This window comes from Punctularia strigosozonata (genome assembly GCF_000264995.1).
Source record: "Punctularia strigosozonata HHB-11173 SS5 unplaced genomic scaffold PUNSTscaffold_2, whole genome shotgun sequence".
NCBI lineage: Eukaryota > Fungi > Basidiomycota > Agaricomycetes > Corticiales > Punctulariaceae > Punctularia > Punctularia strigosozonata.
The window spans coordinates 571,575-586,100 of NW_006767434.1; the positions used below are offsets into that span (position 1 = coordinate 571,575).

Consider the following 14,526-nt stretch of genomic DNA (forward strand, 5'->3'; position numbering starts at 1 on the left):
GGGGGGCGTTGTGTGCCGGTGAGAGAGGATGGCGCTTTCGAGCTTCTTGCTGTGCAGATGCATGTATACATAAGGCTTGCGTAAGCTTGAGTAGACTGGCTGGCGAACCGCGCGCGGATATTACGGGACGAGGAAGTGTGGGTATCGCTGAGATGGTTTAGATCCGGGTGGACGGACGATGAAAGGTCCCAGGGACGATACGATATGAGAAAAGGAGGCGGGGCGTGGGGGGGGGGGGGTCGAAGGTGGCGTTTGTATAGAGGATAAAGATTATCGTCCCGACCGTCCCTTCAGGCTTCAAGCTTCAAGTTCCGAGAAGTCCGGGGAGCTTCGTCCGCCCGCCGAAACTTTCCGATTGCCCGGTTCGCCGCTCCTCTGGAGAAGGATGGAGTCCTGAAGCACGTGCATGAGGCCTTGAGGTACTGGACCGATGGAACCGGTATGCGGGATCGCTTGTGCCACAGCCATAGGCGAGTCGTGTAGGTGGTACGTACGACGAACGCGTGTTACTCTGAACCACTCGAGGGTTCGTTGGTAAGAGATCAAGGGATCTATGCTGTATGCGGTCGTTGTCGCGCTCCGGCGTGTAATGTGACAGGCTTTAGATCCGATGCCGCACGCATATCCCGAGATGAAATGCCGGTGGGGGAGGAGGGGGGGAGGGGGGAATTGAATGTGTGGGACATGTACGTTAATTTATACGAGTGCTTCTGGCACAGGGTCCAGGGACGATCCCCCGGTGTTCGGCACGAGCATCTCGTTTTAGGGCGACGAATTGAGCGAGAGCTGCGAGGTGCGATGGGGTGCGATGGCGGGGTACTGGGTTATATTCAGTACTAGTGTGGCAAGTTCTAGCGAAGGCGTGCGCTGCGCTTGGGGTTGACTGTAGAAACACGGGAAACGATGCAGCAGCGCGCGAACGGCGAGTAGTAGAGCACCGAACTCGGTATACATAGTCTGTGAGAGGGGTAGATCCGTGATCGGCCAGAGAGAAGCGTCGCGGGTGGAGTGAAAGGGCGGGGTTCGACTGTTGACAAGGTTTTTCCCGTCTCGTGCAGAGATGATAACTTACTCAGGCTACCGATTCGATATCGTACCGAATATTTCTCGTATTTGGGTTGGCCGATTCGCTGCCTGTTTTTTTTTTTTTTCTCAGCGGAAGATCAGAGGAAGCTTTCACGGCGAGGATTCGTTCGGATTCCGATTAGGCATCAGGTGGTGAGGGCGTATATACGGGTACGAGAGGGACCTGTGTTGCTGTTAGGGCCGCCACCGGGAGGATCGCGAGCTGATCAGTACACAGTCGCGGGGCACGCGTTTGCCGGCAAAGTGAGCACGGACCATGGCAAGATGTGTACGTTTGCGTTCAAGGGTCAGTAGCTGGAGGGGGCTTTCCGCCGCGAACAGGGTCAAGGCGTGTTATTAGACCGCTTTTTGCTTCGCGAAGGCTTTGGAAAGAAGAAGTTTCGGGGCGGGCGGGGATCGAAAAGGCAAAAACCGCGAGAGAAGGCCTGGTTAAGCACCGTCCGCCTGCCCTTATTGAAAATCGCGGAATATTTCGGAGGGGGGGTTATATACGCAGAACGAGCCGCCAGATCTCACCCCATCTCGCCCCGGCTCCGCGACCTTCGACGCCTTCGCCCGACCGGTGGGCGAAGATGACGACGGGGAGAGCAAAGCGCGCCAACCCTAACCCCACGCTGGGGCTCAACTAACCCACGGCAAAAGCGCCAACACGTGGCTCGCGAGGGTGCTTCCGTCGACCAATCGCGCGCTCCGGCTTTTTGTTTTATCCGTGTGCCTGGGCCCCCCCCTCTTGCTCCACCCTGGGGCGGAAACTCTTGCGTTTGTCGCTCGCGAGTTTGCTTGCCCATTATGTTGCTCTGTGCAACAGGAAAACACGAGGAGGCAAAAAGAAAAATCTCGGTCCGCGTCCGCCGTCCTGGGCTCCAGATCTACGGAGAAGGAGGGGCAAAGAAGGCGAAGGAGGTGCTCGGACGGAGGGGCGGCTTGGCCGAGATGGGGTGGCAAGTGCCCCCTTGCCTTCGAGTATATATCTTGTCGCGCGCGGACAGGACGTGGTCCCGCCTCGAGTCGCGTTATCCGTCTGCCACTTCCCACTTCCCTCTACTACCACTCCCTCGTCCTCCGGCTCTCTCTTCAGTGCGGCGTGCTCATCGCGACCCGCCCACCGCCGCCACCAAATCGCCGCCCACCGCCTCGATCGAGCGACCAAAACCGGTGCGGGGCTGGGAACACCGCCCGGAACGTCATCGCGCAGATCCCCCTCCTCCGTCCGCGGGCGTTCAGTATCCCTCACGCGAACCCGACTTCCCCGACTCGGCCAGGGGGGTCCATAGGTCCAGACTGTGGAGCGTCGCTGCGGGGCGTCGGAAAATAGCGCCTCTCATTAACCCGCCCGACCGTCGAGCGTTCGAGCTCGCCGCTCTTCCTCGTCAACTCCCTTTACACCCCCGCCCTCGCTCTCACCGCGAGCGTCATTTGCCCGGGTACCGCCCACACCCCCTTCATCTGATCATATCCGATTGAAACCCGACGCCTATACGTGCCTTAATCGCACCCAAAGCAAGAACAAGCACGCCATTTCCCCCGACCGAGCTTTCCAAAGAGCATATATTCAAGCAGGGGGCGCACGCGAACGCTTCATATTCGCACACGGAAAGAGAAACGGGAACAAAGCGCACCGATCGCGCGAAGCCGCTCCGCCACCGCCGTCCAGGCACGCCAGGGCCCCATCATATATTCGTCCGACGCACTTACGGACCCTCCTTCGCCGCCGGGACCTCGAACGTCGTCCTCGTGCCTCCCGCGATCCCGTAAGCATCCGCCCCCTCTTATCCACCCGACGGAACGCGACTTGACGCTCGTCGCATCGTCGCAGGCTACATAAAAAGAATTGACCCCATTCCCTCGACCATCTACCCCCCGCGATCTCGCTTAGCTCACCGCCGACGCCATGATCCGCTTCGACAACCTCCCCCCGGACGTGATGCAGTCCATGTGTCAGCCTATGCACCTCATCCTCCCGCCCGCCCAATCCGCCCCCTCCTCCTCCGCGCACCACCACTATGCGCACCATCCCACACCATCGCCAGGCTCTCACCACCACCACCACCCTCACCCTCACCCTCACCACCACCCCGCCGCCTCCCCGGCGCAGGGCGTATCGTCGTCCACGTCGTCCACCGGGATGGCGACCCGCTCTCCGGGGGGGATGAAGAAGCTCCGACCGAACGCGCCCAGCCTGGCCATGACCTCGAGCTCGAGCATGCCCGGAACGGCCACGGCGCCCACCACACCCGGTCCCGGCATGACCACGAACAGGCAGATGTCGAACGGGACGTCGCCCGGCGGCGCGAACTCACGCAGTCCCGGTACGTTTTTCTTTTTCTTTTTCTTTTCCTTTCCTTTCTCCCTCCCCTGTGTACTCTCGGAGCTCGGGCTCGTTTTGGATGTGGGAGAAACGCGCGCTGACGAGCGAGCGCGTATTACGCGGCTGTGTTTCCTTGTAGGTGGTATCACGACGAACGCGCCCGGCGCGCTTTACCTCGGCTCGCTCTCCGCTATCACCGACCTCGATAACCTCCGAGCGCACCGGATCGGCCTGCTCGTCCAGGTCCTCGACGTGCCGTGGCTGCCAGAAGAGCCGTCCAAGGTTCGTGCCCTCTTGGTCCCACTCCGCCTACCCCCCCTTTTTTTCTTTGCTTCAAGTTATGTTTACCGTTGAGATCTTTTTTCGTGGACGTGCACACGTCCGACCCGCCCGCGCCCACTTGCATATCTCGCCGTTCACTCGTGCCGGTGCCGGATCTCTCTCCCTCTCTCTTTCTTTTCCCCACGTTTCTTTCGCGGAATATGATGCGCCGACGCTGACGACGCGCGTGTGCAACCCTTTCGTCCTTCGTCCCCAGGTCCTGCACATCCAGACGCACCGCCTGCCGATCCTCGACATCCCCTCGGCCGACCTCAAACCCCACCTCGAGACGACGTGCGCGATCATCGAGCGCGCGCTCGCGGAGGGCCGGAACGTGCTCGTGCATTGTCAGCAGGTGAGCGCGACCCGCGACATACCGGCGACGACCTCGAGCGGTTCGCTGCTGCTGCTGTTTTCTTTTTCTCTTCTTCTTCCTGCGTCACGGTTTCGGGGTCGTCCCGTTTATTTGGTCGTTTTTTCCTTTTTTTTCTTTTTTTTGTGGCCTTTGCCATTTGCCCCGGTGGGGAAAAACCAGGAAGGTTTCATGTTGATTGGGATGTGCGAGGGGTGGGGTTGGGGTTGGGGTGATCGATGGAGGTGGTGGCTGGATGGGGCAATGCGTCGGGCCCACTTCGGGGCCCCGAGCGGGCATGCGAAGGGGTTGGTGGTGGCATCGTGTCTTGCCTTTGTTGTCGATCCGGCATGGATCTTGACTCGGAGGGGTGCACTTCGTGCTCCGTACCGATCTACCGATCCCCTGAGCCTTTTCCGTTTAGACACTCTGATTGTCGATCGCCCGTCAAGCACCATGCTGACCTTTCCTGATGCGTTACAGGGCGTATCGCGCTCGTCGGCCATCGTCATCGCGTATCTCATCTGCAAACACGGGATGACGTATGAGCAAGCGTTCGAGTTCTGCAAAGCGCGCCGGGCGTGCGTCAAGCCGAACAGCGGGTACGTTCATTCCGTTTCTCCAAACCGATCCTCGCGTCGCGCCGGTTACTCAACGGAGCTTTCTCACCGACAGGTTCGTCGCGTGCTTGAAGGAGTGGGAGAAGCAGTGGCGGCCGCGTCCGCCGGCCAACATACGTCGGCAGACGACGCACTAGCATCGGGCCGACGTCGACGGAAATACGCCAAACCCTACCTCGCAGCCGAGCAATCGACGTCCACGCAAACGACGATGGCTAGGGATGGCTAGGGATGCTCGATGCCGCCACTCGACGTCCTCCACCGTGCTGCCGCGAAGTACATCGAAGCAGCCCCTTCGCCCGGATATTCCACGCCATGGACTTTACCAAGCGTTCGGTCCATTCGATCCTCTCTTGGACTTGGCCCCGGACCCTCTCATTATCGGGGGTTTGGCTCTTCGTCGGACAGAAACGTTTGTCAGAGGGGGGGTATCTTCGTCGAAGTAACGTATATGTCGCCCGTGTCTTTATCCTCTCCTTCCACACCCGTCCGCGACTCTCTTCCTTCGGTCCTCTTCCGCGCCTTTGGGTCTCCGAGCACAGCAACGACATCCGGCAGAGCATCAGGGTCAACGTGCTAAATTATTAGACGGTCCGGCAAAAACCCCGCATCCATCCACAATGTATCATATATTTGCATTATCCAAGGTTTCCCTCTCTTCGTCCTGGACGGATCGTGCAAGAACTGGTACGTTGCACGTATGACGACCCACCCGTACGGTAAGACAACGGTTACGACAAAAAAATACAGTTATACAAAGCGGACGAAACCGTCTCTGCTCAATCGCTTGATCCTGCGGACAAACCCGCCAACTGCTGGCGCGCGTAAATGGGACTGTTCATGGACCGGGGGGACCTCTGGCCTCGATGGAAAGCGCCTCCCGGAGTCTCTTCATACGTCGACCGCGCCAACCGACTCCATCGACACGTCGCCAAGCTCTGGTTCTGTAGGAGCACGCGCGGCTCTCCGCGACGCCGCCTTCGCGGTGAGTTCTTCGACCTCGGCCGCGAGTTTTGACTATCCAGAGCAGGACGTCGTCAGAGAAACGCACGACTAGATGAAGGGCAAATACTCATACCACTTTTTCGTCCAGTTCTTCCTTCTTGAAGAGCTCCGAGTATGACGGAGGCGCGGGCGGCATCACCTTGTCGCCTGTATGAATTGCGTGGTATCGTGAGCTGAAGCAAGGGACGCAAGCCGAGCGCCGGCGTACCAAAGGCGGCGTACATGAACACCTCGTTCATAAGCTCGTGGTTGCGCTTGTATCGAGTAGTAGCCAGCGTGCGTGCAGATATATGGTCGGCCTCATCTGGACCCGGCGAATCAAAGAGCCCTCAGACGGCGACATTACAAGCACGCGCAAACGAAAAAAACTGCTCACCTCCCGAGTCGTGTTCCTCCACAGGCTGGGGCGCCTGCCTCTACGAGTTCGACCCAACTCCGTGAGCACAAGCAAACTTTTCGGGTGGCGAGAAGAACTCCGCGTACCTGCATGCCGCCCGCAGCGCCCCGCCTCTGCTCCAACGCGTGCATGTTCGCGTTCTGCTGCGCGAGCAACGCGACCTGGTTCGGTATCTTTTCCGTAGTCATTACGATGCCAGCGGCGCTTGGGGGAATACCGCCCGTTGCGGGCACGCGCTGGCCCTGCTTCGGCCCCGCGACGAAGACGGCCTGTTCGCGGACTTCTCGGATCGGGTATTGGCGTACGGGCTGATTGGCGATGGCGGGAGGGATTTCTGTGCACGCATGCGCGCGCGAGGTGAGTCAAAGAAGATGGACTATGTTGGCAAAGCAATGACGGAAAGAAATGAAAGGGGGTGGATGGGGGGTGACGGGGGTGACGACGTACGGAGATATTGTTGACGGTCGCGGGTATAGTGGACGAGCACCAGTTGGGGATGGCCGCCCCTGACGATGCGAAACCGCCGCCGGACGCGGTCAGCGACGCGGTCTTGGCCCGGCGCGAACCCGCATTTATCCTCGATGACTTCTAGTTCCTATATGCGCGCTCTATTTAAGCCCAAACGACACGATATATAGGATGAGAAACGCGTACGCACGCGGTTGCCCGCTACAGGCGATGTCGCGACGTGGCCCGGGTCTAGATAGCGCACGCCGTCGTTCGGAAACACTTGGTTGTGTGGCACGCAGATAAGATACACCTGCCCATCTTCCAACGCGAATGAAAGCCCCTGCTCCTTCAACCTCGACTCCTTCCAGACGTGTTGGATGCGAAGACTCACCGGATGGTCGGTCAATCGTGGTCCACACGAACGGCACCGAAGCCGCCAAGGTGATGGCACGGACGAGCATGTTCACTGCGGTTTCAAGCGTGACGGATATGTGTACGCCGAGGTTGTGCGGATGTTGGAGGCAGTAGTCCGAGGGCGCCGATGGACGCTGCACGGCGGGTTGCATGGCGGCTCAAGAAGGAAACACGGAGTTGGCCAGCTAAGATGAGCGTTGAGAGCAGAAGTCAAGGCAGTCGTGGTGATCGCGCAAGTGTTGTTCAGATTACAGCAGAGTACGTGGGTAATGCAAGTCTGGAAGCTGGAAGCAAGAGCCAAGATGCCTTCGCAACCTTCACACTGCATGCAGACTGCCTGACTGCAACTACGAGCGACGCTCAACGACTCGAAAACAACTACGTTTGAAACCTTTACAACGAAACATTGATACGCACGAGTACGAACACAACAGGACTGATGTCTACGAGCCATCGAGAGCACCGCTGAATCGAAGCTCTGAAAACGCTTGTCTTTTCACTTCGTTCAGACTCAGAATCGTGCTCATTAGCAAGGTAATCTTCCGAGAAGGGTACGTATATACGTGCTCGCAGTATTATACACCACTTTGGCGATCCAAGTCAACCATGCCGGGTTACAACCTACACTAGCAGCCCTCACTGATAATATCGATCAACTTAGAGACATTGCGAATAATACGAGTTGGACGCTTTGCAGGTGCCCGACGAACAGCAGGTTGCACCGGACCACCCGATGCCGCCGCATTGTCCGTAGAGAGCCGAGCAGGTGCCGCCGCTGCTGCCCGTCCCGCTAGGGGGCGTCGAGGTGGTGGTGCCGGTGCCGGTACCGGTACCGGTGCTGGACCCGCCCGCGGTGACGGTGACGCTCGACTTGCCGCTGCTCTGGTACCCTTCCGTGGCGACGATCTGGTAGTTGAACGCGCCCATCTGGAGCCCGAGCTGAGCCCAGGCGTTGAAATGGTTCGCGGTCGTGACGGTGCCGCTGGAGCGCTTCGAGCTCCGGATGGACCAGTACTGGTTGAAGGTGGCCGTGCCCTGGATCGAGGGCTCGTTCACGCGCGTGCCCTCGTAGATGTCGTACGTGCTCCCGTCTGAGGTGACGGTGCCTTTGTGCGTGAGGCTGCTCGCGGGGTTGTACGTCCCGAAGTCTTCGAGGATGTAGTACTCGACGAGTGGGCTCATCGTCCAGCCGTAGACGGAGAGGTAGGAGTTGCCCGAGGGCTCGTAGTCGGCGGTGAAGGAGATGGCTCTGAGGGACGCGACCGATGGTGAGCGACTGCTGAAGGTAAGGAGTATAGTAAGGCGAAGGACATACTGGGCAGATCCAGGGTTCCAGCCCTTGCCGGCGACGAAGTTGTCGGCGTTTGTCCAGGAGACGCTGTACGAGCCAGCGTTGCCATTCGTGTAAGTGACCGAGCCTCCTCCGTCGGTCCAGAAGGAGTAGAAGAAGCCATTGTTGGTGCCGGTGCCGCTCGGGATACCTTGCCGGCTGAAGAGCGAGGTGGTGTTGGCGAACTCGAAGTCGGCTGGCGCGGCGAGGGTGCTGCCAACGGCGGACGCAGCGAGGAGCAGGAAGGAGAGCATAACGGCGAAATGCACTGTGCGGCTGAATGAGCTCTCTGCTTGGAGGAACTACCATTTGGGCGACTCACCTTTATATCCACCTCCCCTCAACAACTCGAACGCGCAGGTTGTGGTGGCGGGCCGGGCGGGGTTCGTTCGTTGGCCACCATGTCAACGCGGTCAGGCCCCGGCTGACCTTCGAGAAGGCGCGGAGCTTTCACCGACATCGGTATAGAATTGAACGTTCGGTGCGTGGTGTAAGCGCAAGGCGGAGCCGGTCTGCTTGTCGTCTCTGTCGATCACGGCCATCGTCCGAGGCAATTCAAACGGCCAGATGTCGGGTCGTCGGCGATGGATGTTGCATACCGCCTGATTTCTGCGCAACGTTGATGGGATATATCTCGGTATAAGACGATTGTCCGCGTGCTCATTAGTCTGTGATGCAGTGCTCCGTGTGGTAAGATGCAAGACGCGAAACCATGATGGCAGATGTAATTTGACGCAATGATGGAGTCGTCCGTGGGACGAAAGAGATACAAAGGTTGTTCAGACCCATGGTTCTCCATTCAATTGCGTGAATGAAAGCATCCATCGGAACGGAGCTGTCAACGGCTCGGACTTGGCAAACATTCGCAGGTTGGGCAGGGGGACACGATGATTTACAGGACGACCTACACAGAAATACGAGCCATCCAATTGGAATGGACTTTCGGGTTCAAGGCACATGAAAAGCACCAACTATGCACTAAACAGAGGTGACGCGAACAACGCCGGCTTTTGCGCATATTCAAGTGTAACTCGCCGATGTATGTGATGACACCCCGTCCGGCCGTCTCGCAGATGAGCGGCAAATCATCCGTGGTGTACAATCCTAAATGTATGCCATTCGGAGAATCTGCAGCTGGATCTCCCTCTTCATGACGAGATGACAAGCTTGGCGCACGGTTTCATGCATTCGCGAGGCGGAGCGGCGAAGTTTCGGGTAGCCCGTTGAGCTCACGCATATGTGCTGGTATAGACAATGTCATCCGAACAAAGGTAACGTGGGGGGTTGGACCCGGTTCGGTAGGTAAACGTTGGTTCACGCCATCCGGTAATATGAAGAGTACATGAACATAGTCTCATACCTATACAATATTGGTATCAGTACGCGCAGGTCGCAGTATCACAATAGTGGATCTACCTGCCGCAGATTCATCCAGCTTTTCTTCGATATCGAGGATGGAAACTACGGCAACGCTCGTTGGCTTCAAAGTTCAATGACGGGCAGATCACATGCCCATTGAATTTCGCAACCTGCCTTCCCGCCTTACCTGCAGTGGCAGCAGACTACGTGGCTACAGCCTCTCTCATGGATATAATGTCCAGAATAACGTCCATTCTCTGACCGCCGACTACTGACAGTATACTGGTGGTCTCAGAATATCGAGCGAGTTGGAGATGAAAGGGGTTCCCCTTGCGGTGGCGCTCTTGATATGCTTGTTTGCCCCGCCATGCCTCTCGGAACCTACGACGTTGAACGACCAGTTCCGAGCCATAGCCGTGCTTAAACAAAAAGCACCAGAAGACCCAATATGTTGCCTTCGCCCTTTGCCCTCCGTGGAACCGGAGAAAGAGGATGATCTGCTGTTGTCCTTCGAGGAGTGGAAGGCGAAGCGCCTCCTAGCGTCAGAGGAGCGGGATTCCCCTCCTGCTACCGGATCGCCCAAGGCGAACACCGACGAAGCGGGATCTGATGGTGCGGATCCATCATCACCCCCGACCCCGTCCCCGCACGACCTCGCCGATCCTCACACGCCGCCGGAACAGCAGCAGGAGAAGGAGCAGCAGCACCAACACCAACAGCTCCAGATGGCACCCCACTTCCGGATCCCGCTCACGGACCGATTCAACTACGCCAACTCGGACTGTTCAGCGCGCGTGCACGTCGCGCACCGCGGCGCCAAGTCGGCCTCGTCCATCCTCTCCTCGAAGAAGGACCGGTACATGCTCAGCCCGTGCGGCGCGAAAGAGCAGTTCGTCGTCGTCGAGCTCTGCGACGATATCCGGATCGACACCGTTCAGCTCGCCAACTTTGAGTTCTTCAGCGGCGTGTTCAAGGAGTTCACGGTCAGCGTGGCGAAGACGTATGTGACCAACCCGGACGGGTGGACCTTTGCGGGGCGGTATACGGCAAAGAACGTGCGAGGGGTGCAGGTGAGGCTTTGCTTTCCCTTCGTTCGACGTCTTTGGCTGACAGGGCCATCGTTGTGTAGTCATTCCACCCACCGCCGTCTCTCCGTGACTTCTATCGCTTCATCCGGATCGATTTACACTCGCATTACGGCAATGAATATTATTGCCCCGTATCTCTACTCCGGGTGTACGGCCTAACGCAGCTCGAAGAGTACAAATGGGACGTCTGGGAAGCGGAGAGCAGGGCGAAACGCGGTGTTGTTCAATCGGAGGAACATCCGTCATCGGCCCCGGTCGCAACTGAAATACCATCTTCCGATCAACGAGGAGCGGAGACACCATCGGTCGGAATCGACGCGCCTTCAGATTCATCGACGAGTGTCATCGAACCTAGGGATGCCAAACCTTCAACAGGGCCCAGCGCCGCAGATCACGATGCGAGCAACGCTTCAGTATCTTTCGCGGCACCTTCGAGTTCACCACCCACCTCGGACGGGACCACAAGCAGTATACACACTGTTATCACTCCCGCGTCATCCGGTTCCTCCCGGAGCATGACAAATATGACGCCTGATAACCAGGCCCCCAGCATCACCACATCGTTGTCGCGCGCCTCCCAACAAGCCGAGAGCCAGTCTGGCCATATCATAAGTACAATCTCGTCCTCCAGCACGAATGTCAGCGATTCGTCCAACCCACCTACGTCCAGCGTGAAATCCTCTACCTCCTCTCTTACATCGGTCGCTGCTCTTGTTCCTACGGCTGTCACTTCAGTGACTGTCTCGTACCCACCGATACCACCGCCAGTCGCGGGGACAGGCGGCGAATCCATCTACCGGACCATCATGAATCGCGTCGCCGCTCTGGAGGCGAACACTACACTATACGCGCGCTACGTGGAGGAGCAGATTGCGGGCGTGCGCGAGATCATGCGTCGGCTGAGCGAGGACGTCGGTCGGCTAGAGGGCATCGTGAGTGCTTTTACAAGCTCGACATTGACGGCAAATGCTGACGGGGCCGCTGCGACTATCAGAGCAAGGCTCAAGGTCAGATGTACCAACGCACGATCCAGGAGCTCGAGAAGGAGCGCAGGCGAATTCAATATGAACACGGAGAACTGGTCTCGCGAGTTAACTACCTCGCAGACGAGGTAAATCATGCGTTGCCCGGATATATCGAAGAATGCTGATACGGGGCTTTCAGGTAGCCCTTGAGAAATGGCTTGGCATCGCCCAACTCTTACTGCTCCTGACCGTGCTTGTGTTCATGGGCCTCACTCGGGGATCCCGGGGAGAATCCTGGCCCGTCACCGTCAGGCGAAGTCATGGGTCGGTGCGAGAGTGGGGTAAACGAACGTTGAGCTTCGGTGGAGCGAGCGATTGGATGAACCGGTTGCGGACCCGCAGCCTGACCGGGCGAGACTCGGCTCCATCAATCCCAGCTTCGCCCAGTCCGTCGGATATGGGTAATGGCAGTTCGTATCGGCCGTCCCTGTTCACCATTCCAACATTTGGCTGATCGATCGTTACAGATGGCGTCCACTTCCCATCGCCCACTCCTCTGCGTAAAGCCGCGAAGGCCAGACCGCCCCCGGTCAACACCCAACTGCAGATCCCCCCGGAACGACGAGTCTCCGCGGGCGCGCGCACCCCGCGTTCGATTCCGCTCAGCCGCCACTACCTCGTGCACGCACACCGGCCCACGACGCCCGCCAAGGGATTCGAGGGCCGGCCGCAGATGCAGCGCTCCAACTCGCAGGGTCCGTTCGCGGGCCCCAGCGCCGTCGGCGGCGCAGTGGGCTCCGTCCCGCGCTCCGCCAAGCGCTGGGCGCGTAGCGCGCACTTGCACGAGGTGAAGCTGCAACCGGCGTTGGCTCGCTCAGCTGCCGATGGGAATGGAGATGGGGATGAGGACGGTGCCGGTGTTGGGGCGAAGTCCGACGGGACCGAGGACGCGGCTGATCTGCCTGCGACGGCGCCGTCCGCGATGGCGGGCGATTGGAAACCAGATGCGCACGGTCCGCTGCTGCGTGCTGGCGGGCAAAGCAAGGCGCGAGCTTCGAGGTTCGCCCCTTCGAGGTTCGCCCCGCGCAGGCCGCTGTCGTCTTCGGTACTCGTTTCGCCTGCGCGCAGCCGCCCGCGAAGCAGGGAACCACCGGCGGAGGATGATGGTGGCGAAAGGCGCTCACAGATTGAGCTGGCTGTTGTGGACGGCGGCGCCGACGCAGATGGCACGACGGACAACGATGCGTGGGTGGATACCGACACCGAGGCGGAGTCGGGCGTGGGGGCTGCATAGCGATTTGGCGTGCATTTATTTGCGCTGCGCGCGGAGAATTCATCTCGTACATGGCTGCACTTCATTTATTTACCTCCTCATCTGTACCATACCGCATATACAGGATTTGCATGCTGCGACAGTGCACTGCGAACACGGAATACATTATTCGCTGCCTATCGTAGCGCGTAGTCGCATCACAGTCGGTGACGCAGCTGAGCGGAGATGAAAGCTTGAGCGGCGCCAGCGCATACGCAGGCGGAGCTCAAATCGCCTCGACGCCTGTTCATCCGGCTCTCTACCGACGTCGACGACCTCCTACCCGCCGCTCGAGCCTGCATCGTCCACGCTCTCTTCTTACTCCTGTTCGCCGAAATTCGCCAAAATGTCTGACCTTTGCCCCGTCTACGCCCCCTTCTTCGGCGCCATGGTACGTTGGAATGCTCCGCGTTGCTGGCATGTTGCTGACGAGTACGCGCGTCGGGCAGGGCTGCACGAGCGCCATCGTGTTCACATGTGAGTATCGACGTGCTTCAGAGCGTATGATGGTGTTGGCGGCGTCGGGGGTGGCGGCGCGGCAGCCTATGGGCGTGTTGTGAAGACCAGGAAGCTGACGCTGGCTTTTACTGCGGCGCAGGTATCGGTGCTAGGTGAGCCATCTCGCCCGCTTCATATTGGATGAGCGGCTGATGCGATGTGCGTCTTTTTTCAGTTACGGAACGGCGAAGTCAGGCGTCGGCATCTCCGCCATGTCCGTCCTGCGTCCCGACCTCATGATGAAGTGTGTCGTCCCGGTTATCATGGCTGGTATCATTGCTGTACGTCACTGCCGTCTGTTTGGAAATAATAATGTCCTCTGACGGTGGTCGCTCGTAGATCTACGGCCTCGTCGTCTCCGTCCTCATTTCCGGTTCGCTGGCCGTTCAAATGCCCCTCTTCGCCGGCTTCATCCAGCTTGGTGCCGGTCTCTCCGTCGGTCTGGCCGGTCTGGCCGCTGGCTTTGCGATCGGTATCGTCGGTGACGCGGGCGTTCGGGGCACTGCGCAACAGCCAAGGCTCTTCGTCGGCATGGTATGTGTAATCATGTTGGGCTGCCTTGCACGAGATGACTCATTCGTATTCTGCGCAGATTCTTATCCTCATTTTCGCCGAAGTCTTGGGTCTTTACGGCCTCATCGTCGCCCTCATCATGAACGGCGCGGCGACATCCGCCATCAGCGAGAACCTGTGTTAAGGGACCACGTTCGCGTGGAGGCAGTCCTGGGCGGAAGCTCGTTGATGTCTTGCGCGGAGACGTGGCTTTGCCATTGAAGACTGCAACTCTCGTTCATGTAGGATGTGGGATGCAGGAAACGTAATGGACCAGATTCTCCGCATCTGTAATCGCCTCGACGTTGTCGTGCTCAACTAGTAACATATGCACCCGTGGTCAACACAACATGCTCGTAATGGAACACGGATATTCATTCTCTTCTGACAACCCGTCTTATGAAGACGTGGTGTTTAGTTTTTTATGTATTGAGTTCGACGATGGTTCTCTTGTGATTGCGCAACCTCT

General features: G+C 58.6%; 5 protein-coding genes across 5 annotated transcripts; 3 read left to right on the forward strand and 2 right to left on the reverse strand.

Annotated features, from left to right (window-relative positions):
* Positions 1–2,977: 2,977 nt before the first annotated feature.
* PUNSTDRAFT_61691 (phosphotyrosine protein) lies at positions 2,978–4,824 on the forward strand (the record flags this gene model as incomplete). The annotated part of the gene is made up of 5 exons (XM_007379792.1): positions 2,978–3,023; positions 3,504–3,676; positions 3,933–4,070; positions 4,551–4,669; positions 4,743–4,824. The coding sequence occupies 5 exons, from the start codon at positions 2,978–2,980 to the stop codon at positions 4,822–4,824; spliced, it is 558 nt and encodes a 185-aa protein (XP_007379854.1).
* Positions 4,825–5,412: 588 nt separating this feature from the next.
* Positions 5,413–7,251, reverse strand: PUNSTDRAFT_141043 (uncharacterized protein). The gene is made up of 8 exons (XM_007379793.1): positions 6,931–7,251; positions 6,748–6,857; positions 6,537–6,684; positions 6,176–6,423; positions 6,069–6,108; positions 5,901–5,996; positions 5,766–5,839; positions 5,413–5,704 (listed from the first exon to the last, which is right to left on the reverse strand). Exons 1-8 carry the CDS (start codon positions 7,103–7,105, stop codon positions 5,579–5,581), a joined length of 1,017 nt encoding a protein of 338 aa, XP_007379855.1. The 5' UTR covers positions 7,106–7,251; the 3' UTR covers positions 5,413–5,578.
* A 359-nt stretch (positions 7,252–7,610) lies between these two features.
* PUNSTDRAFT_60181 (endo-1,4-beta-xylanase B precursor) lies at positions 7,611–8,537 on the reverse strand (the record flags this gene model as incomplete). Its single annotated transcript, XM_007379794.1, has 2 exons — positions 7,611–8,202; positions 8,269–8,537. 2 exons carry the CDS (start codon positions 8,535–8,537, stop codon positions 7,611–7,613), a joined length of 861 nt encoding a protein of 286 aa, XP_007379856.1.
* A 1,419-nt stretch (positions 8,538–9,956) lies between these two features.
* PUNSTDRAFT_124219 (uncharacterized protein) lies at positions 9,957–13,106 on the forward strand (the record flags this gene model as incomplete). The annotated part of the gene is made up of 5 exons (XM_007379795.1): positions 9,957–10,712; positions 10,772–11,662; positions 11,725–11,841; positions 11,895–12,165; positions 12,223–13,106. The coding sequence occupies 5 exons, from the start codon at positions 9,957–9,959 to the stop codon at positions 12,987–12,989; spliced, it is 2,802 nt and encodes a 933-aa protein (XP_007379857.1). The 3' UTR covers positions 12,990–13,106.
* A 247-nt stretch (positions 13,107–13,353) lies between these two features.
* PUNSTDRAFT_41959 (vacuolar ATP synthase) lies at positions 13,354–14,202 on the forward strand (the record flags this gene model as incomplete). Its single annotated transcript, XM_007379796.1, has 6 exons — positions 13,354–13,398; positions 13,457–13,484; positions 13,606–13,618; positions 13,681–13,786; positions 13,845–14,039; positions 14,098–14,202. The coding sequence occupies 6 exons, from the start codon at positions 13,354–13,356 to the stop codon at positions 14,200–14,202; spliced, it is 492 nt and encodes a 163-aa protein (XP_007379858.1).
* Positions 14,203–14,526: the final 324 nt, after the last annotated feature.